The sequence below is a fragment of the Salvia splendens genome, chromosome 3 (genome assembly GCF_004379255.2).
Source record: "Salvia splendens isolate huo1 chromosome 3, SspV2, whole genome shotgun sequence".
In the NCBI taxonomy this organism is placed as follows: Eukaryota; Viridiplantae; Streptophyta; class Magnoliopsida; order Lamiales; family Lamiaceae; genus Salvia; species Salvia splendens.
In genome coordinates this window covers 17,323,546-17,344,994 of record NC_056034.1, presented here as the reverse complement: position 1 = coordinate 17,344,994, position 21,449 = coordinate 17,323,546, and the positions used below count along the sequence as shown (strand labels likewise).

Sequence of the window (21,449 nt, the reverse complement as noted above, 5' to 3'; positions counted from 1 at the left end):
AGGGAAAAAAAATGGGAAACCACAAACGAGATAGCTGTCAGACTAAATTTACTACTCACCTAAGTGAAGAATGAAAACTAAATTAACTAAGAATGAAAACTAAATTAACTAAGAATGAAAACTAAATTAACTACTCATCTTTGTTCGTTTATATGAACATCTCGTGTTTAGGAACTATGAGTATATAAGTAAAACAAAAATACTATGAGTATACAAGTAGTACTAAAAATAAATATGAATATTAGTGAAAAAAAAATAGCGGCTCTTTATTAATGTTATGACATTATTGAAAAATAGCAGCGGCATTTAATGTAATCAAATGCATCTATAGTTGCTTAAAAAATAAAATACTAGTACCATATTTGAAAAATCAAATGTATCTATATTTGTAATAAAATAAAATTCTAGATAATGTAATTTATATCAGACGAATTTTGATCACTATCCGCGAAAAAAATCTAAAACGTTTTGAAGAAACCCCCTTTTTAGGACACTAAGAAATCTTTTGGAAAAACATGATATAAACGTGATATGGCTATGAACTTATTAACTAACGAAACAAATAGGAGTAAAAAAAAAATTAGTATTGATCTTAAGCAATAAATGCTACAAATATAATTTTAACCAGGAATTGGTGATGATGGGCACATGGTTTCATAGCAAATCAAGGTCCGGTAACTGCTACTATCTATGCATTTCTTGTATTAGGAATTAGGGTTTTATTTCCTCTCCTTGGCTGTGTTTGATTCCTTAGTACTACTATTCAAGGGACTAATGAAATTGTTTTAAGCAAGAAAGTTGGACCTTTATTCTTTCCATATTTTAAAGAGAAATTAATTGATATGGTATGTACCCTTATCCACCTTCATGTGAATTGAGAACTAAGGTTGAAGCTAAATCTAATCTGGGCTAAAAATATAGTACTAGTAATTTTTGCTCTGGTTTTATCGAACTGGACTGTTCTTTAATTTTTCATCAAATGTTATTTGGTACAATCTGTAAAATAGGTCGATGTTTGCGTGACTGCAAGTCATTTGGAAGTTGAATTAGGGTTAGATCTGCTTATTCATATCACGATTTGACCCACTTTCTTCAATTTGTGTTTTTGCTTTGTTGATGGCGTTTAAATGTTGATCTGACATATGATTATTAGGGTTTGATTTATTGATTATCCGTTTCTGAACTGTACATCTGTTTCTGGGTTGTCTGTGTGCAGCAGGAGGTTGGCAATTTGGGGAGCTAAGTAAGTATAAATTAGCCAGATATGTGAGTCTATTTTTTATATTCTTAGATCTAAATTATCCGTTTATATATTCAGTCAGATATATGAGCCTATTTTTTCATTCTTAGATCTAAATCATCCGTTGTGATCTGTACTGTTTCTCGTCGCCAATGAATTTTCCCCCCACCCCCCATTCTTAAAAGCTGTTAATCTGATGGGTTATTCGATGTCTTCTTAATGATGGAGCTGTTGCTCCTGCAATATAAACATATATATTATTAAATTACTTTGACGGGAACCAATGTTTTCGATAAAACAATAACATATGCTAGAAGCTATCATGAAAGTCTAAAACCATTATTAAATGAAATAGATTTGAGTTCCCTTTAGAGTTTTCTTTTGCGTGATTGGAGAGAGCAAAAAAATATGATCCAGAAATTGATGTATTCTTATCAGCTGCATGATCTAATTAAAGAATGATTTGGGAGTTAAAGTCATGTGAGATTGATGGATACATTCAGAGAATATGGTGGATTTGCTAATATTTCCACCCGCATACATTATTTGCGTTTTGATTTTTTGGTGACTTCTGCCTCACAAGCTGCTATAAGATGCCTCTAGATCTGTTAAGACTCACTGGGATCAACTTAGTATTATATGTCATGGTAGCTTCATAGTGACATTCCTGTGGCATTTCCTTTTCTCTTATCATTGTCCAGTTTCCTATCTCTGTAGAAGGTAGATCAAAATCGAAGTTCATATAAGTATTTAATCTTAATACACCCTGTGCATTCGAATAATTTGAAATATTTTGGTGTAACTTTCTTGATTTATGAAGCTGCATTTACTTTCCAGATAATAGTAATCTTTTTGTGCAGGTATTAAGCAAGATTCAGAAAGGGCAGTGTTGAATAAGTTATCTGGATTCAATTGATTGATCTATGAACTCAATTCTGCATATCTTGTGACTATTGAAATTTTGTAATACTTTCAGCTTCTAAAATCAGATATCTGTGCTCGTGCCCTAAGAAAACTAGCTTCAAGTCATTTGTTCACTACTTCTTTTCGGGCAGCATCAATTTATCATCTTTGAGAAAAATGGACTTTAGTCTAAGTTTTGTCACTGTTTATCGTCAGTGATGGGCACAGAACTTGTTGGACCTTGCATCAAAGATGACAGTATGGAGATTCCCTCAATCCCCCCTGGTTTTGAGTCACTTGTGCCCGTGCCCTTTACTTTAAAGACGTCAGAGGATAATCAAGTTGGCAGTTACTCAAGCTCTGGTAATGCTTTTGAACAACAAACAGTCAGGACAGAGGTGGACTTTGACAGTAATGATGACTCAGCTACGGAGTCCATTACGCGTAGGGTTGGAATAAAGTATAGCCAGTTTGATTACAGTTCCGGTGATGAACACGAATCTCAGCAGGTTGATCCAGTGTAGTTCAATGTGATGTGCACTCGCTCTTCCATGAATCTATGGTATAATTCATTACATAATTTGTATTCTACAGGTGCAGCATGTCTTGAGGCACCAACTCCCAAAAGGGATCATTCGTGGGTGTGAATCTTGTAAAAACTGCCAGAAGGCATGTCTCTCAAAACTTATTCATTTCATTTCTAAAGAAATGCAAAGTACAAGCAGTTGAGATGTGATCATGTAAATACTTATTATGCAACTACATTCTAATATATTTTCCTCTCATATCATTCTTAATCAACTAGGGTTACTCTACAGCTTAGGAATGTTAGGGGATGCTCGCTTTTGTTTCCAGCTCCAATTTTTAAGCTTCATTGTTTCAAACGCAGTTAATACATTGGTTTTTGTAAATTGTAATGGTTGTGGTATGATGGATGTGTTGATAATTAGAGATTTATTGGTTTGGAAGATGGAAAATATGTTTGTTTGATTATCTCTAGCAGGCATTTGTTCCAACTCCAAGTGTTAATTACATTATTGCTTTGTGCTGGTGTGTTTATACTATAGTTGTATATCTGCTAACCTAATTGGACATTTAAGCTTTGTTTTGACTTTGCATGCTACTTGCTACTTGCTACAAATGAAACATGTTAAATGAATTTGGAACAGGTAACCGCAAACTGGCGTCCAGAAGAAGCTCGCAGGCCCGATCTTGAGGCGGCTCCTGTGTTTTATCCTTCTGAAGAGGTCTTTATTGTCCCCTGAATTACTTGTAATCCATATCTTTCAAACCTCAGTAGGCAGTAACGATCATTGGATGTTCACCGCGTTGATTTTGATATTTACTATGACGTCATTTTACTTTTACTTATTTTCTTTATGATAGTTCATTATTGTAATTATTATTTCTATCTAATAGGAGTTTGAGGACACCTTAAAGTACATTTCTAGTATACGTGCTAAAGCAGAAATTTATGGGATTTGCCGCATAGTACCACCTCCTTCATGGAAGCCTCCTTGTCCTCTGAAGGAGAGAGAGATATGGGAGAAGTCCAAGTTTGCTACTCGAGTTCAAAGGATTGACAAGCTTCAGAATAGGAATACAATGAGAAAGATATTGCAAGTTAATCATAATAAAAAGAGGAAAAAGAGAAGATGCATGAAAAATGGACTTGATAATGAAACCAATAATGAGGAAATCAAAATTCCAGATGAATTTGGACTACATGAGGTTGATAGGTTTGGCTTTGAACCTGGTTCAGAATTTACCCTGGATGCATTCCAGAAATATGCCGATGATTTCAAGGTCCAGTACTTCAGAGGTAACAATAGTTCAGAATCGGTAGGTAATGGCTCAGTGATTCAGCGGCAGGACTGGCAGCCTTCAGTAGAAAATATTGAGGGAGAATATTGGCGGATGGTGGAGAAACCAACTGAAGAAATTGAGGTAATTCTATAATTTTTATTCGGTTGCTTTTAATGTTCTCGAATGCTTTTTTCTAATCAGTGTGAAAATTATAATCCATGCATTTAAATTCTGATCTTTTTAGCTTCCTTTTTAGGTGCTTTATGGGGCTGATCTCGAAACAGGAGTATTTGGCAGTGGATTTCCTAAAACTGCTGAGCAAGTTAGTTCAGATTCGGATATAAAGTATATTAACTCGGGATGGAACTTAAATAACTTCCCTAGGCTTCCGGGTTCTGTTCTCTCATTTGAAAGCAGTGATATATCTGGCGTTCTAGTTCCTTGGCTGTATATAGGGATGTGTTTTTCGTCGTTTTGTTGGGTAAGCCCTTTCTTCTCTCTATTAATCTGGTTGTTTTCTGAGACAAGTATTCCTATGTTGAAACACACTACTCTCTTAAATTATACTTCTCTCTGCATATAACTGAAATAGATAAATATAGTATGTGACTAAGAACTTGTTTATAGTTAAGCTCAGCTAATACTTTGAATTTAATAAAGCATATTTGTCTTCACATTATTTAAGCTTTTCACTTTTTCTCTCCTTTATAGAGATACTTTTGGCAATTTAGCGTATTAATTGTACTTGTTTGTTCCTACACTTGCCTAAAATTTTCCAACGCTGAGATTTAGGTTCAGCATTATGAATGATTATTTTAATTGATCTGGGTCAATCTGGTTTCCTGTTGACCATCATCCAGTGTTGATGCTTTGTGGCGATTCTGGTCTTCTATTCCTTACCCTTGTATTGTTGATTGGTAACAGCATGTTGAGGATCACCACTTGTATTCATTGAATTACATGCATTGGGGTGCTCCAAAACTGTGGTATGGTGTTCCAGGATCGGATGCCCTAAAGCTGGAGGCAGCCATGAAGAAACATCTGCCAGACCTCTTTGATGAACAGCCTGACTTGCTTCATAAGCTGGTATGAACTATAATTGCTATTGGTATGGAATTAAGAACTGAGCTATGAGGTCTTCTTTGAGATATGTTTATCCATTTAATTACTTCAACAATGTTAAAGTTGCTTATCTGGCAAAATATGAGCAATTGGTTTTCATTCGCATGTAGTTAGGAGGTCTCTTTATTTCTGTTCTTTACTTGATTGCTTCTGAAATCACAAACGTTTCCCATAAATTCGGCCAACTTAAACTTTCAGTGGATTGGAATTTAGAGCACTATCATCACATATGTCGTCTAAGAATAGAAGGTTCTTAACATATGCTACAACATTTTAGAATTTGATTTGGCCAAATTTCAGGTTTTGGGAAATTACGGGTCCAAAATCCAATTGTCTTGAAAATGCAATCATCCAGTCACTAGAAAGTATATTTGCTGGAAACAATTTGTTAGAGGAAAGTTCTTAAGTTGTCATTATTAAAGAGATTGGTTTTCTGTTGATAGTTAAATTGTACTCTCTCCGTCCCACTACAAGTGATTGATTTCCGTTTTTTGGTTGTCCCACAATAAGTGATTAAATTTCATATTTAGCAAAAAAAAAAACAATACATTTACTCTATCTTACTTAATCTCTCTCTTCTTTATCCTCTCTACTTAATTCTCTCCATTTAACTCAATAAATACCATTTCTTAAATCTCGTGCCCAAAAGAAATCAATCACTTGTAGTGGGACGAATGGAATAACTAATACAGAGGTGGTTCTTCTGTCGCCATCTCGTATTTTGACAATGAGTCGATGCGGAATAATGCAAGTTCAACTAATATTCAATATATTTTGCAGGTCACTCAGCTCTCCCCCTCAATCCTAAGATCTGAGGGAGTGCCTGTTTATCGGTGTGTCCAAAATGCTGGGGAATTTGTTTTGACATTCCCTCGAGCATATCATGCCGGATTTAATTCTGGCTTCAATTGCGCTGAAGCAGTTAATGTTGCTCCTGTTGATTGGTTGCCTCATGGGCATAATGTTATTGAGCTCTATCGTGAGCAAGGCCGAAAAACATCCATTTCACATGATAAACTTTTACTTGGTGCTGCTAGAGAAGCCGTGAAGGCAAATTGGGAATATAATTTACTGAGAAAGTCTACTGCAAATAATTTACGATGGAGGGATGTTTGTGGGAAGGATGGGGTTTTATCTAAAGCACTAAAGGTATTGTTCTTCAGTCACTTGGTTGTGCTTGGTATTATTGCATGCTCAAACTTAGGCAATTACGAGTTTGGCATGAGTTGCACTTGTAAGTTGTAACTATTCAAACGTATTACTAAGGACTGAAAAAAAAATTGTTTGCTAATTATAATTTTGAAATTGTTAACATGATTCTGTTATATTACCGGGGAGGTCAATTAAGTTCTGTTTGAAATCGTAGATATTGAGTTTATTCATACTATAATTTTTTATTGAATTATATGATTGGAAAATGGTAGTATATCACATAACATCCTGGAATTTGTCCGAATTGATAACGATCCCTTTAGGTTATGCAAATAAATAATAAGTGCACTTTTCAAATGAGAAATGATCAATGCATTTACAAATTTCAAGTTTCTTTTTTCTAAGAAGATAATGTGGGATTCATTCTTGCTATCCGGCGCAGATAAATTATTATTTTTGGTATGTAAAGATTAGGTATAGTTGCTTGTGATTGTTGCTTCTGTTACTCCCCTTAGCCTTGCACACTGTACAAGAATGTTCTCTAGGTCCTAGGACTCTAGGAGTGACCGTCTGCTTTCTAGATGGATTTTCCATAGCTCGGACGTTCTTCTTAGCAATAATTATTCAAGTAGTTTACAATAATCGCAAATACAGATCATTATATGAAATTTCAATTACTTTTAAGGTTCTCTTGTAAAGTTTAGCTTTTGCTATTCATATTATGATTCTGAAGAACTGAAGGAATTTCTATATTATGGGTAGGCTCGCGTTGAGACAGAGAGGGTCCGGAGAGAATTCCTTAGCAGATCCTCAACGGCGCTGAAGATGGAGAGCACTTTTGATGCTACTAGTGAGAGGGAATGCAGTGTATGCCTGTTTGATTTGCATCTATCTGCTGCAGGTTGCCACCACTGTTCACCCGATAAATACGCATGCTTGAACCATGCTAAACAGCTATGTTCATGTTCATGGGGTGCTAAGTTTTTCCTTTTCCGTTATGACATCAATGAATTGAATATCTTGGTTGAAGCTCTAGAAGGGAAACTAAGCGCAGTATATCGATGGGCAAGACTTGATCTTGGGCTTTCTTTAAGTTCTTATGTCTCCAGGGAGAATAAGCAATTACCTGGGGTCAGTGGTAAATTATCCCATGCCTCTCAAGGATCGGCAGTGAAAGATATGGGTTCCCAAGTCACCATCCTATCTTCAAAAGAGCAGAAAGGCAAAGCAGATGGAGCTGTTCCGAATCATACCAAGTTTGTTGGCAGCCCAAATTCTTCTCAAAATTCGATGCCACCTGTGGTGGTATTGGCTCTGCAAAATATGAAGGCAACAAACTCATCTTCCCAGAAAGCTGAGGTATCTAGTCCTTCTCTTGATTGCAAGCAAGAGAACTCTTTGCAGTTAGCTTCTAGATACAAGGCCTTGTCAAACCAGCTTCCATCCACAAAGGAAAGCTTAGCTTCGGAGAAACATGAAGGGAATCAATTGTCATGTCCTGGCAGTAATGCAGTTGTGCTCCTCAGTGATGATGATGCGGGAAGTGAACCAAGTGAAGAACCGTCTGTTGTAAAGGAGGCATCTGAGAAGCATACAGTAGGAATTCAGAAGCAAGTTTGCCCTGAAAATATTGGTTCTGGTCATTGTCTTGACAAACCAGCCTCAACAACTGTCGTTGTTGACCATTCTGCAATGCTTGAGAGGATGAAGAATGGTTCTGGTTTAGAGGGGGTAAAAGTTGAAGACCACGCAAAAGGTGAAACGTGTCCTGATACCAGTCCACATAGCAGCCCTAGCTTTAAAATCTCCATGCCAGGTAAAGGTTCTAGTAGAGATGTCCCAAAAAAGGAGACTCCGAAATGCAGTGATGCCAATGTAGATGGTGGCCACAAACCACAACAAATTTATGAAGAAAAATCATGTAATGGAGATAGTAAAAAAAGTGTGGAGTTAATTGTTGATTCTGGAGCAGTTAACAACAGTTTAACTGTGCCATGTAATCAGTCTGGCTCCCCAAACATCTTGGATAGATATTATCGCCAGAAGGGGCCTCGCATTGCAAAGGTAGTTAGGAGAATTAATTGTAATGTCGAACCCTTGAACTATGGGGCTGTGTGTGCTGAAAAGTTGTGGTGCGACAGCCGCGCTATTTACCCAAAGGGTAAGTGTTGAAAAAATGATGCTGAGCACTTAGATGTTCTCATAGCTTTTATTTGTATTGATCATAATGAAACGTTTCTGAATTTAATGCAGGATTTAGGAGTCGGGTCAGGTACATAGATGTCACAGATCCATCTAACATGTGCTACTATGTCTCTCAGATTCTGGATGCTGGACAAAGTGGACCTCTATTTATGGTAATCATATTTTATTAAATGTTTTTTGTAGTCCATTGTGCGGTTCTGAAACATGTTTGTCTGTCACCCCTTCCCCCTTTCCTTAATGTCCTGTTGATTTGAGTTCATTTCTAATTGTGGTGGTTCTAATTTGTTGGACTTGTAGGTTTCTGTGGAGCATTGTCCTAGTGAAGTATATTTTCATGTCTCTGCTGCTAGATGCTGGGAGTTGGTTCGGGATAGAGTAAATCAGGAGATTGCAAAACAACATAAGTTGGGAAGACAGAATCTTCCCCCTTTGCAGCCTCCAGGGAGTCTGGACGGAATGGAAATGTTTGGCTTTTCTTCTCCAGCTATTGTGCAGGCAAGCCATTAAATCGGTTCTATTTGCAAGATGAAGTGCTTCAGTTCGATTTATGTAGTATAATCAGTTTGATTCTTGATTCTGGGCAATTGACATATCTCTCCCTCTCTCTCTCTCTCTCTCTCTGATGCCTGCATTCTGTCATTACTCGTGCAGGCAATTCAGGCTCTTGATCACAATCGTGTGTGCTCGGATTACTGGAGATCGCGGCCGCTGATGCAGATCCCTCAGCAATCTCAGTATGCAGAAAGTAGCAGTGTGAAGAGTGAAGATGATGAAGGCAGGGAAAGGGAAAGGCATGCTGCTGTTGAGAAAATACTTGACGGTCTACTAAAGAAGGCGAGCTCTGAGGAACTACAAACCCTGTACAGTATTACACATAACAACAATCCCACCAGCGAGAAGCAGAGCTTATTAAACCACCTTCTCAACGATGCGATTCACAAGCACCCCTCGTAGACTTCCCGCCTTGCTGGGGGCTGTATTTGTAAATGCTGAGCTCCATTTCAGGTTATCATACAGAGCTGCTATTGTTCTACCCTGATTTTGATTCTCATTCATACCTGTGCCAATAATAGTAATTCCATTCTTTCAATCGGCATGTTGTTATCTGGAAATTATGATGTTGTAGATATTCCAAATTTAGTGAAATACATTACACCAGTTTATTATTAACATGTAACATTTTAACATGGGCACTGGCATCTACCGAACCTGATTTTGTTTTCTTTGTGAGTAACCTTTTGAATTACCCAAATCTACAACAAAAAGGAGTTTATGGCCCACTTTACAAATTTGACAAAAATTGCAATTAAAAGGCATACCATCTCCTTACGTGAAAAATAGTCTTGATTATGGATATGGACGACACAAGTTTTAATGCAAAGTTGATAAATTAGGAAAGATAAAGACACAAGTTTTAATGCAAGTTGATAAATTAGGAAAGATAAAGAAAAAAAAATGAGTTAAAGTGTTGTGAGTATAAAATGAGTGTCATCTTATTAGAGAGAAATTTATCAGACAAGTTTTGATGGACAAACCAAAATGAAAAATAAGACTATTTTTTGCAAATAAGACTGGTATAGAAAAATTTCATTTAATAGTGCAGAGTTCCATAAGTAGTGAGTCACCACTTTATTACTACATAGCAAAAATTAAAACACCCATGGTTACATAGAAGCCTCAATGGACACCATTTTTATCAGGGAGACCAGTCACAATTTTCTGCAAGAGTGACATCAAATCACCATCAATAATAGCCCAGCCATATTTACAGATATAAGAAGCATAAGTCGACACCAAAATAGTTAAATAACCTGGATGCAACTTATGGTGTACTGCACGTCATGTTCTGAGATCTGATGGTGAAGGACAAGCCTAATTCTGACATGTAAAGGTTTTATCAGAATCGTGAGAAAGGACTCATGCCAAGATGATTTTCGTCACTGGTAAATATGTGGAACGTAATAGTGTTGAAAAGGTAATAGAAGAGACATACTTGCATGGACCTTCCGGCATTGCAAGTACACCGTGTACTTCTAGCTTTTTCATTAGTTCATCTCCAGTTGTCCCTGACTCCTTAAGAACGTCAAAGAAGACCTGATAATGAAGGACATAAGATTATGTTATTCGATAACAATTTCCAGTCTGCATTCAAATCATATAAGCATAGTCACTAAACAGAAGGATACTCACAATATTGGTCTCGACAGAATCAAGGCCAACTTTCAATCCTTTGATATTGTTAATCCCCGCTGACAGAGAATGAAAAACATGTGCCAAAAAACTAGAGGTGAGCATAAGCCTTGTAAGACTGAAGGCTAAACATTATAATGGCAACAGGTACCTGCCAAAGCCTTAGCTTTCTTATGATCGCGTACGAGCTTTTCAACATTTTCTTCCACTGCAACTATAGCAGCAGCACATAGGACACCAATTTGTCTCATGCCACCGCCCAATGTCTTCCGAAGAATCTTAGCCTTTTAATTAGAACAAAATTGAGGGAAGTTGGTAGAAAGTTGCATGGAAGCAAATTTGACTGTAAGTAAAAATAAACCAAGATATTGTTCACCTTGTAAATGAAGTCCTTTGAACCTGCAATAATAGTGCCAGCTGGAGCACCAAGCCCTTTTGACAGGCAAGCCTATAGACATCACATATCAATTTTTGTTCCACAGTAAGTCAGTGAGGGTGGTGGAAGATCTCAACCAAGAATACTAATGAACTAACGATGTACTAAAAAATTATAGGAGTACTTTTATATAAAATTTCATAGAAATTCTTATGGATGATGCAGAAACGATTGAACCTACCGTTACTGAATCAGCAGCCTGCACAAGTCTATGCACTGGAACCCCTAGAGCCTGGAGAACAAGACATATACAATCATACAACTAGCTACTCACAAGGGAATTATTTACTGTTCTGCTTTAAATTATTGTTTTTATACATGTCAAGGACATTATTTAACTCACCACAGATGCATTAAAAATACGAGCCCCATCAATGTGGAGTTTTAACCCATATTTCTTTGCTAGCTCTCCAACTTTGTCTGTATATTCAGCAGAAAGACATCTACCACCGGAGCTGGATCAACAAACATTTTGTCATAGGCTCAGAAGCACATTATTAAACATAATCTCTACTTCTAATCAATAGTATAGCTCCTCCATAAAGGAATCAATATTTACAAGTTACGTGGAATCAGATTGAACTATTTATCCATCAACAACGTCCTATTCTTAAGCAAATAGTTAGTGTTTCTGAAACAACTACTTCAGAAATGCATATCCACTTAATTGAGTTCACAGTTTCTAAAACATAGCCAAGAAATATGTCATATCAATTCTTTTAAAATATCTTGAACTAAAAATGTAGTAATACGGTAAGTGATAAAGCAGTTTATTGGTAGCATTTAAGTAGCATGTCATAAACTTACTGAGCATGTGAATTTTCCAAGCAAATGAGCCTAGTTGTTGGATAACATATTTCAAAGCTTGGATCTCGGATAGATTCTTCAATTCGGTCAATATCCATTGTTCCATCTTCGTTGTTCTTCACTGTCCTAGGATGTACACCTCCAAGCGTTGAAATACCTCCATTTTCATAAATATGGATATGGGAATAATCTCCAAGAATGACTTCACTTCCCCTGATCTGACAGTGAATGAGCACGCAGATTAGGTTAGCCATGGTGCCTGACGGGACATATAATGCTGCTTCTTTCCCCATGATCTTTGCCATCTTTTTTTCAAGGCAAGCAGCAGTCGGGTCAAAACCAAGTACATCATCGTCAACTTCAGCATTTGCCATTGCAGCCCGCATGGTTTCAGTTGGTTTGGTGACAGTGTCAGATCGAAGGTCCACTCTTCTTGTCACCAAAGTCACTAATTATGACAAAACAAAGCGAAAAAGGTTAGAAAACTTGAACTAGAGATATAGAAATGGTAATGCACTAAATCATCTTAAAACCAGACATTTAAACACCCAACTAGTTTTTATGCTTAAACATATTTAACCTGATCAACCAAATGCCCCTGTTTTCACTCATATGTATCTCTTGATAATAAGATCTCAAAGGGAACAAATATGACACAATTATACAGATCACCACTCATGCATAACTGCAAAACTCATCGGTTAACTAAGAAAAACACATTTTCTTCCTTCTTACATATCTAATTATTTGAATTCAAATACAGCAAGATTCCCAGATATGAAAGGAGCTGTTCCAGCAGATACTGACAAATTCAAGAAAAACAGAAAGCATAAATCGTCTAGAACCTAGAATCTTCTCAACACCAAATCAGACTTTCTACGGTGAAAAAAATATAGGTTGGAGAACATGAAAACAGCCGATTGAGATATAAATTAACCCTCAAGTAGAATCAAAAGATGGTGAATTAGTACTTGTTGCTACGGATCCACTCGATGAAATCAGCACTTGTCTACAAAATAACTGAGGGTACTCACTCACATAGAGAAAACACTAGAAGAAATCATACATGTAACTCTCTGAATCTAACCCCACCAACATTTACCCCACCACAACAACTGCAAAGTGGGAATCTTTTTTGCTTTGACAGTGAAATATTATGTCATGCAATACATCGAACACTTTTGGTTCAATCAAAAATGTCCAAAATAATCTGCACACATGCATACATGCATGGGGCAAATTCACGGGACATTAAAGTGACATGTCAAAATTGGAAATTGGAAATTGAAAAAAATCGAAGAGTTTAGTTTCATCAACTCACTTTGCTTCTGTAACCTCTCTTTTTGCCCAAATGCTTCAATGGTTTGGGGAAAGAATAGATGATGACTGGGGTTTGTGAATTGTGATTATTTATGGAGAATGAATGGGGTTTGAATTGGAAACAAAGTTGGTTTTGGATTTGGCAAGTCTGCATGATGAATGTTAATATTAATCCAAGGTGGAATGAATATGATTAATAGGAAATAAAATTGGTTTTGGAATTTGCGAGGTCTGCATAATGAATGTAATTCCAAGGTGGAAAGATAGAAAGAAGGCGTTAGAGCATTTCTAGTTGGAATGGGGATTGAATATTCTATATTTGTATTAATCATTATTCAGTTGTCATTGAATCAATTTAATATTAATCCAAATACAGTAGCTTTACTTACTTTTTCTATACAGAATAATTGGAATTGAATATATCTGGGATTCTCGGTTGGGAAGTACTACTTGTTTTGTTCTGGCCAGCTCAGCGGGTTACAGACTAATCAAATTAAAACTTTATCAGATTAGAAATTTTCAATCATAATCTTAACTAATCCGATTTCGGACTAGCCCAAAGGATTAATCGATTTGCCCAAAGGATTAATCGATTTAAAAGCAAATAATTGATCAAATTTCCAAGTTTTAATGATAAACTTTAAAAATTAATGTTTTAAAAATAAATATAACATTTAAATATTTGAATGATACTATTTTTAGGTCAATAGTATTTGAAGTTGTAATTTGATTATTCACTTCCACCTCATATCCTTAGACTCTTCATCACCTATTAAGAAAGTTAATACCTCCTTCTTGCTGCAAAGAAAGTTAATACCTCCGTCTCATATACCCCCATCTCACAATAAGAATCTTATTTTATGGTAGATAGGTCTCATATTCCACCAATTTATTTGACTCACACTTTATTAGAGCATTCACAATGGGGGCGATCACCAAGGCCGATTGATTATTACATCAAAAAATGAATTTATTGTATTACATCGAAGAATGAATTTATTATGTAATTTTATTTATATTATTTAGACATTTATGCTTTATTTAGTTTTTAAAATGAAATATATTTTTTGTCGTATATTTTACGTTGTCTTTAATTATTACATCAACAAAAATTAAAAGAGTGAAATAAAATAGTGATGATGTAGAAATGAGATTGGCTCTAAGATAGGCACTGGGATGGGCTCTCATTGCAGGGAGATAGGCTTTGGCATGGGCCTGAGCCTGCTGACATGGCAGGAAAAAATGAAGATAGGCTCTGAGATGGGCTCCGGAGATAGGCTCTTATTGTGAATACTCTTATAAAACTAAGTGCTAATATATATAAGTGAGACTCATATTCCACTAACTTATTTAACTCGCATTTCTTTACATTTTTAAAACTAGTGCACTGATGTACTTTTTATTAGTACTAAAAATACCTGCAAGTATACATGGTAGATCTAGTATAGCTAAAGGTCAGTACCGGGATATCGAACACGGGGAATAAATTTACAGATTGTCTACCACATACTCAGTCTCATATACTATTTGGACACACAGTTGAGATTTAAACTAAGAAAAATAGAAAATAAAAGCAAGTAAAGAAAGCAATTAAATGAAACAGTGAAACAGTTTCGCAGTTTGCAGTTAACTTGGTTTGAGAAAGCAGATGAGACAAGAGAATCCTAGGGTAGTGATTTCATCAACACATTAGTAATTCTAATTATTTAGTTCTATATTCATCCGACTCAAGCTCTACTAGGAGTTATTCCTATCGTGTACCAACACTCATGTCACAAATATTGCATTGACACATAAAATATAAACCACTCAAAGACATCACCGATAAGAGATTAACAATAATCAAAGTAACAACCAAGCAGTTAAATATAAACCAAGGAATAATTAAAGTAAAACGAGTTCTGAACATTAAACAAAACAAAAAGAACTACATAGAGTCAATTACTTTCATCCCCTAGGATTCTATAAATTTAGCTATCCATAGACAGATAATCTAAATAAATATAAGCAAAATAAGACATGTTCAATCTAACAAAAACTAGATAAAACCCGAAAGAATTAATCTTGCTCTTGCTTGATCTCCCATGAATTCTATGCTCCTTGTAGAAGATGGAGGAATTTATGTGTAAGGTAGGGGATAAAATTAAGGCTCTAAGATTGGTAAATAATATGAATTAGGTTATGGGGTATTTATAGGCTTGAAAAGGGTTGGAGAAGGTAAATTTCGTGCCTTAAGGAAAAGATTTGGCTTCACAAGGTAATATCTTCTTTCCTTCCTTGAATTTCCGCCTAAATTCTGCACTTGACAGCTTTATGCGACTTTGGTAGAACGGCCATAACTTTCTTCACATAACTCCGATTGAGATGATCAAGGTACCAACGTGAAGAACTTTCAAAGACGAAGAGAATGGTATATAACACGCCCTGATCAGACTTCAGAATCACTGGAAAATTCAGTTTGAACAGAGACTGTCGTGCGCGAACATTCCCAGCGGGCGCTGGCATGGGCCCAGCAGGTGCTGGAGAGAGTCAGAACGTTCTGGAGTAATTTTCAGCTACCGCTGGCGTGCGCCAGCGGTCCGCTGGGTTGCCTTCTACTCCAGCTTTTGAACTTTGACGTTTTTATGCCCTTTTTAGCTCTATTTTGCACTTCTCACAAAACACGTCAAAATACCAAAATATATAAAATATGCAAATAATGGACATGTAATGCAACTTTGACACTCAAAACGGACCATAAAATGGCCTTAAAATAGTGCAAAATCCGAGCGTATCATGCACAAACCAAATAAGACTCCTATTGTGTGACGGAAGTAGTATAAAATTAAAATATAAATACAGTTTAATAATTTAAAAGATATATAAAAAGGTAAAATCATATTGTTAAAATGTCCTTGCAAAGAATTAATTAAAAAAATTCAAATGCAATAGCAAAAAAATCTAAAATTTAAAATGGAAAACTTGCAAAAAAGGATAGTTAATCTAATACAATAACTTATGTTCTATATTTGTATTACTCTTGACTTTCACATTTTATCTCTCTTTATATATTTAAGTTCTATTCTATATTTGCGTTGAATCAATTTAACATTAATCCAATTTATTACTTTTCCATACAGAATAATTGGAATTGAATATATGTGGGATTCCCGGTTGGGAAGTACTCCATCCATCCCACAATAAAAGTCACATTTGATGTGTGCATGTGTTTTACGAAATGTAAAAAATAGTAGATTGAAAAAGTTAGTTGAATATGTGATCCACTTTTTTATATTGATTCTATAATAAAATGTGAGTGAAGTGAGTTAGTGGAATGTGATACCTACTTATCGTTTAAAGTAAAATGTGACTCTTAATGTGGGACGGAAGAAGTACTCCCTCCGTCCCAGTTAAGATGCGCAACCTTTTGGCGAATCAATTCATTTTCAAAAATCAATTTTTTATTAATTAAAGTTGTTTTTCTTAATCAGAATCAATTAATTTGTGTAATCCTACCTTTTAGAAAAATATATATAAGTTGTTTTTCTCTATTTCTTTTACTAGTGTATTCGATGTAATTGTCACTCGCTACGTGTGGGTATCACATAGCCATCTCATTGATGGTCGAAAGGAGGTGTGTGGCGGGACGACATCCCACCCACCTTCACTTGATCCTGTGCGGCTGTGCCCGTCCCTCCCACTCACATCGCATCTTGTGATGATCCCGTTTGTTCGAGGGACGGGACCGTTGATAAGTCGCATTCTAGGCTTTGTTACTGGTCAGTATAACATGCTTAATTGGATTATATCTGCTAAACAGTTGTTAAAGTGTGCAAGGAAAGGGTTCTAGTCAGTATGAAAAGGTTCGGACAACTCAGGTGAAAAAGAGCGCCAGAAGGGTGCAATACTGACCAGGATGCATGCCAAAAAGGCTCGAGATGGAGAAGAAGGATTGCTGGGAAGGATCAACCACACACAAGGGCAAAAGAGTCATTTCACGAAGAGAGTCTACCCTAAAAATCAAGGGAAGGCCTCCCTATAAAAGGAAGCCACTTGGAGAGAGGAGGGGCATCATCAACATCCACACTTAGTTAGAGTATCCTCTCTCGGTAGATCAGTTCCTTCAGCATTGTCCTACATTTTCTCATTCCTCGCCACAGCCATGGTCACCTGAAGTTCCATCAGTTCGCCGGAGATTCGCTTTCCATCGTTCCAGCCAGTCTATTTCGTAGTCGTAGCAGTTCCATCGCCCGGAGTGGCAAAATAATCTTTATTTGCTTTCTTAGTTAATCTTTGCTTGTTTCCTTACGTGGATTTGTTGCAATTTCAGTCCCTGTTTGCTTTTGAAGTGTTTCGTTTAGATCCAGACGCCTTTTATGCAATGAAGTTGTTTTTATGCATTTCTTCGGTTCGAATCTGTTTCATTCTGCCTAGGTAGCTTAGATCTAGTTGTTGTGGTGTTTTCAAGGTGTTAAACGCATGATTTCATTTGGAGTTGCTGGATCTGTGATTGTTAGCTAAGTTGCTGTTTAGATTCAAAATTCCGAAGTGTTCAAGTACAAGATCTGAGTTTACGTGATTCTGTCACCTTGCATGTCGTCCAGTATGTGTAGTTCTTAATTTCGCTTTGTTAATCCTCGAATTTTAGTGAGTTAATTTGTGGATTTGAATTGTGAAGTTGTTAATCTGCAAATGTTATTCATGGAATCTGAGTTTGTTTGATTTCTGCATTTTGTTGAAGAAGATAACATCCACATCTAAGTTTGGGACCACTTTTACCTTCTAGTTACTTTTTGTTTTGTCCTTTGCTTTTCATGCTTGTACCCTACAGATCTGTCAGCGCAGGCACCTAACTACCTTTTATTCTCTGAAATTCCGTTTAGCTTTTTATAGTAACACCCTACTTTCCACATGGCCCTGAAACACTTTGTCCCACACTCTCACGTACACAACCACATGTCGATCACTTTCACACCACCCAGTCAGTAGAGTACACCCTTTTAATTCCTGTCTAGGTAGAATCTCAACCCAAGCGTGGTAGCTAACCAACCCTTCCAGAATATCACCACAATTACCAAACTCATCATCTCTGTGGGATTCGACCCTTACCTCCACTATACCAATCAGTAGAAGTGGGTTGAGAAATTTCTTTGATAGCCAGGTTCAGGCTTAGCTGGGGTTTCTATCCTGATCAGTAGGATACATCCTTACTTTACACGACACCTGCATACCTGTGAGCAAAAATACTATCAACCGACCAACCGCATTGTGGATGTCAAACAAATTTACCAAACACACATTTTATGATATTTGCGTCTATTATCATATAACAAAATATAAAATTAATTTAATTGTACTTCCTCCGTTCCTGAAAAGTATGCACTATTTTCTTTTTAGTCCGTTCCGGGAAAATATGAATATTCTAATTTTGGAAACTCTCTTCTCTCTAATGAGGTGAGACCCATTTTTCACTAACAGTACTTAAAAAACTTTCTCTATCTATTTGTCTTTTACTTTATCAATTATGCAATAGAACCCTAGAACTCGTGCCGAACACAAAATTCGTCCTCTTTGGGGACGAAGGGAGTATAATTTTTATTTATCTAGGTTTATGCTATTGAAGCTATAATCAAACAGGCCATTAATGCACTTGAAATTTGGATGTGCATTTTATAAGCGAAAAAAAATACAAAATGCGAGTTTATTATATAAAAATATGGTTGTCCGAAATTTGGATGTGCACTTGAAATTTGGAGTAATTACTTATATGATTATATCGTCACTTTTATAGGATTGTCCTTTTGAGCTCTTTTTTTCGATACCAAAAATGAGTGTTATCTGTTATGTGATTGATATTTGATATCATCATTTTTACGCTATCACTATCATTGAGAGGGAGTTATCTATCATTAGGTTATGAGATGTTTACTCTGGCTTCGATTAATTTAGTAGTGTTTCCTTTTCACTTTTAAAGCCATAAATAATATTGTCAACATCTATATATAAAAAACAAAACCGTGTTAAACTAGAAGAAATTATAACTCGCTTGCGACGCTCGATGCTGCCTAATGCTTTTTAGAACCATTAATCATGGCATGGTTATAAATTATAAACGGTATTTAATTATTGGAGTGCTATAAATATATTATAATTACGTAGAAATTATAGGAAAAATAAGCTGCGTAGAGTACTCCGGCCGACAGTGGCGTATCCACCTTAGAACAAGCCAAATCAGAATACCAATACTATGTATTAAGATATATTTCTAAGGAAGGTATGGTAATCTGGTGGTTCTACCCGTAAATTTTAACACGGAGATATATTACTTATCTTAATTCTTTTTCTCTTTTGTTTTATTAAAACAATTAAAAGTTCTATATACATAGCCGTTTATTACTTCTTTTTTATCTTGTTTTATTAAAACTATAGATTTATTGTTTTTATTTAGTTTTAACAAAAAAATTGAAAAATAAATGTATTATCTTTTATGTTTACTAAAACAATTGAAAGAATAAGTTTATATTCTTCTTGAGCAAATTCTCAATTCTCAAATAAATAAAAAAAATTATTTTCAAACTATTTTATCTATTTTGTAGTAATTATATTCACATATACATGAGATATTTATAAAAAAAATTATTTTTAAAAAATAATTGTCAATTTGCTTAAATTATTTATGATCACAAGTTTCACATCTAAAAACTATTTATCTATAAAAAATAATTGAAACTTTACTCCAATATTTTACGTTCAAAAAATTTATTTTAAAACTATTTGATTTCTTGTTTAGTCATTATATTCGTATTTAAGAGAATGAAAAGGATTGTTCGAATTTTCAAACTCATAGTATTATTTGTCGTACCCAAATCGAAAATCCTAGATACGCCACTGCCGGCCGAAGAAATGAACCAATCAAATGAACCAGAAATGACAATGAAAACAAGCAAAACTAATTGGTAAGTTAAGCATAAGAAACTCTATTTTCGCATAATAAATTACTACGTCTCAACTAATGCTTTTGGATCGACGTATCGTCTGTAAAGAAAAAAACTTCCTTATATTGTGGAGTGATATATGCATGACAGAAGAAATGTCGTCTAATAAGCGCCAACTATATTAAAAACATCAAACTTTGATAAATGTGGTGGTCTTAGTTGAAATTTTGATAGAATTGTTCCGGGATATAAAATATAGTCTATAGATTGGCAATTGATTCGAATTATTAATCATTTATTATCGTTAGTAGAAATTCACAACACTCTTTTTAGTGTAATCTACATAAAGAATTTTAACAAATTGCTAATGATTTTGAAGTTTGGTAAGTTGGTATAGTGATAAACATGCACGATGAATGAATCATCTACTCATTGATGACATGTTACCAACGATCACTTATTCAATGGTAGTCATCACATTAACGTGTTGGATAATGACAAATTGATGATACACACACAATAACACTATTTTTTTATTTTCTCTAATTTTTTTATATTATTAAAAATTATATTAATACACGTGATTTTGTAACTTTACCATTAGAACATAAAAATATACTATAAAGATAACAAACAAAAAGGATTGTGATTGATGGTCAAGAATTGTGGATGGAAGGTGATAGCAACTTTGGATGAGTATCTAGTCTCTTCAATTTTCACTTTTTTTATTTTAATTTTTAAAATCTAGTCCATTTGCCTTAAGATGATGAGGCTGCCACGACTCTTGGAGTAGGCCACTTGATAACTGATTGCTAACAAATAAAATCAAATTAGCCAGCCATACATTATTCAAATCATCCATTTTTGGTGGACTCGTGATATCATTTACAAACTAGTACTGCTTATAACTTCATAATTAGCTTTTATAATTCTTGCATGTATGTGATTAGAAATTGCGTCCTAGCCACAAGAGCGAAACTATTGTACTAATTACAGTGTCAAATGTAAAATTAAGTGCTATAGCACGATATTCAAAGCAATTTTTTTATAATTAAAAAGATTAGATGCATCAAGAAAAAAATATAAGCTTTTCAAACAGAATCAGGATGAATATAAAAAAGACATAACACCTTCTTCCTTTTTTCTTTTTTTGGATTAGTTTGCAAAAAACATGTCAAAAAGTTGATTAATCTTATCACTGAATAATTGACTTGCACATTTGCGTTATAATTGAATAGTCAATGATTTTAGTATCAATTTGGAATGTCGTCGTCACAAAAATGCCAAGCTGATAACAGTTTCCACACAATATAATCCTCACTAAAAATAACAATATCTGTTTGAGAAAGGGCAA

The 21,449-nt window shown here is 35.3% G+C and overlaps 2 protein-coding genes across 13 annotated transcripts; one reads left to right on the top strand and one right to left on the bottom strand.

Moving 5' to 3' along the window:
• Window positions 1-539: 539 nt before the first annotated feature.
• Window positions 540-9,598, top strand: LOC121795299 (lysine-specific demethylase JMJ18-like). 9 transcript variants are annotated; one of them, XM_042193806.1, is made up of 13 exons: window positions 540-669; window positions 1,217-1,243; window positions 2,101-2,652; window positions 2,738-2,812; window positions 3,313-3,390; window positions 3,563-4,090; window positions 4,206-4,430; window positions 4,874-5,035; window positions 5,852-6,220; window positions 6,986-8,384; window positions 8,477-8,580; window positions 8,726-8,923; window positions 9,080-9,598. In XM_042193806.1, exons 3-13 carry the CDS (start codon window positions 2,362-2,364, stop codon window positions 9,380-9,382), a joined length of 3,732 nt encoding a protein of 1,243 aa, XP_042049740.1. In that variant the 5' UTR covers window positions 540-669; window positions 1,217-1,243; window positions 2,101-2,361; the 3' UTR covers window positions 9,383-9,598. The 9 variants fall into 9 exon arrangements, with proteins under 9 accessions (XP_042049740.1, XP_042049741.1, XP_042049742.1 ...); XM_042193807.1 differs by having other exon boundaries at window positions 559-669; window positions 1,220-1,243; XM_042193808.1 differs by having other exon boundaries at window positions 566-669; window positions 1,217-1,266.
• Window positions 9,599-10,000: 402 nt separating this feature from the next.
• LOC121795300 (probable low-specificity L-threonine aldolase 1) lies at window positions 10,001-13,479 on the bottom strand. 4 transcript variants are annotated; one of them, XM_042193812.1, is made up of 10 exons: window positions 13,183-13,479; window positions 11,862-12,309; window positions 11,398-11,509; window positions 11,236-11,286; window positions 10,995-11,066; window positions 10,770-10,902; window positions 10,619-10,677; window positions 10,422-10,522; window positions 10,240-10,306; window positions 10,001-10,147 (listed from the first exon to the last, which is right to left on the bottom strand). In XM_042193812.1, coding segments are annotated over exons 1-10 (1,086 nt in total). In that variant the 5' UTR covers window positions 13,184-13,479; the 3' UTR covers window positions 10,001-10,105. The 4 variants fall into 4 exon arrangements, with proteins under 4 accessions (XP_042049746.1, XP_042049747.1, XP_042049748.1 ...); XM_042193813.1 differs by lacking the exon at window positions 13,183-13,479 and adding an exon at window positions 12,833-12,965; XM_042193814.1 differs by lacking the exon at window positions 13,183-13,479 and adding an exon at window positions 12,597-12,733.
• Between the last annotated feature and the right edge of the window lie 7,970 nt (window positions 13,480-21,449).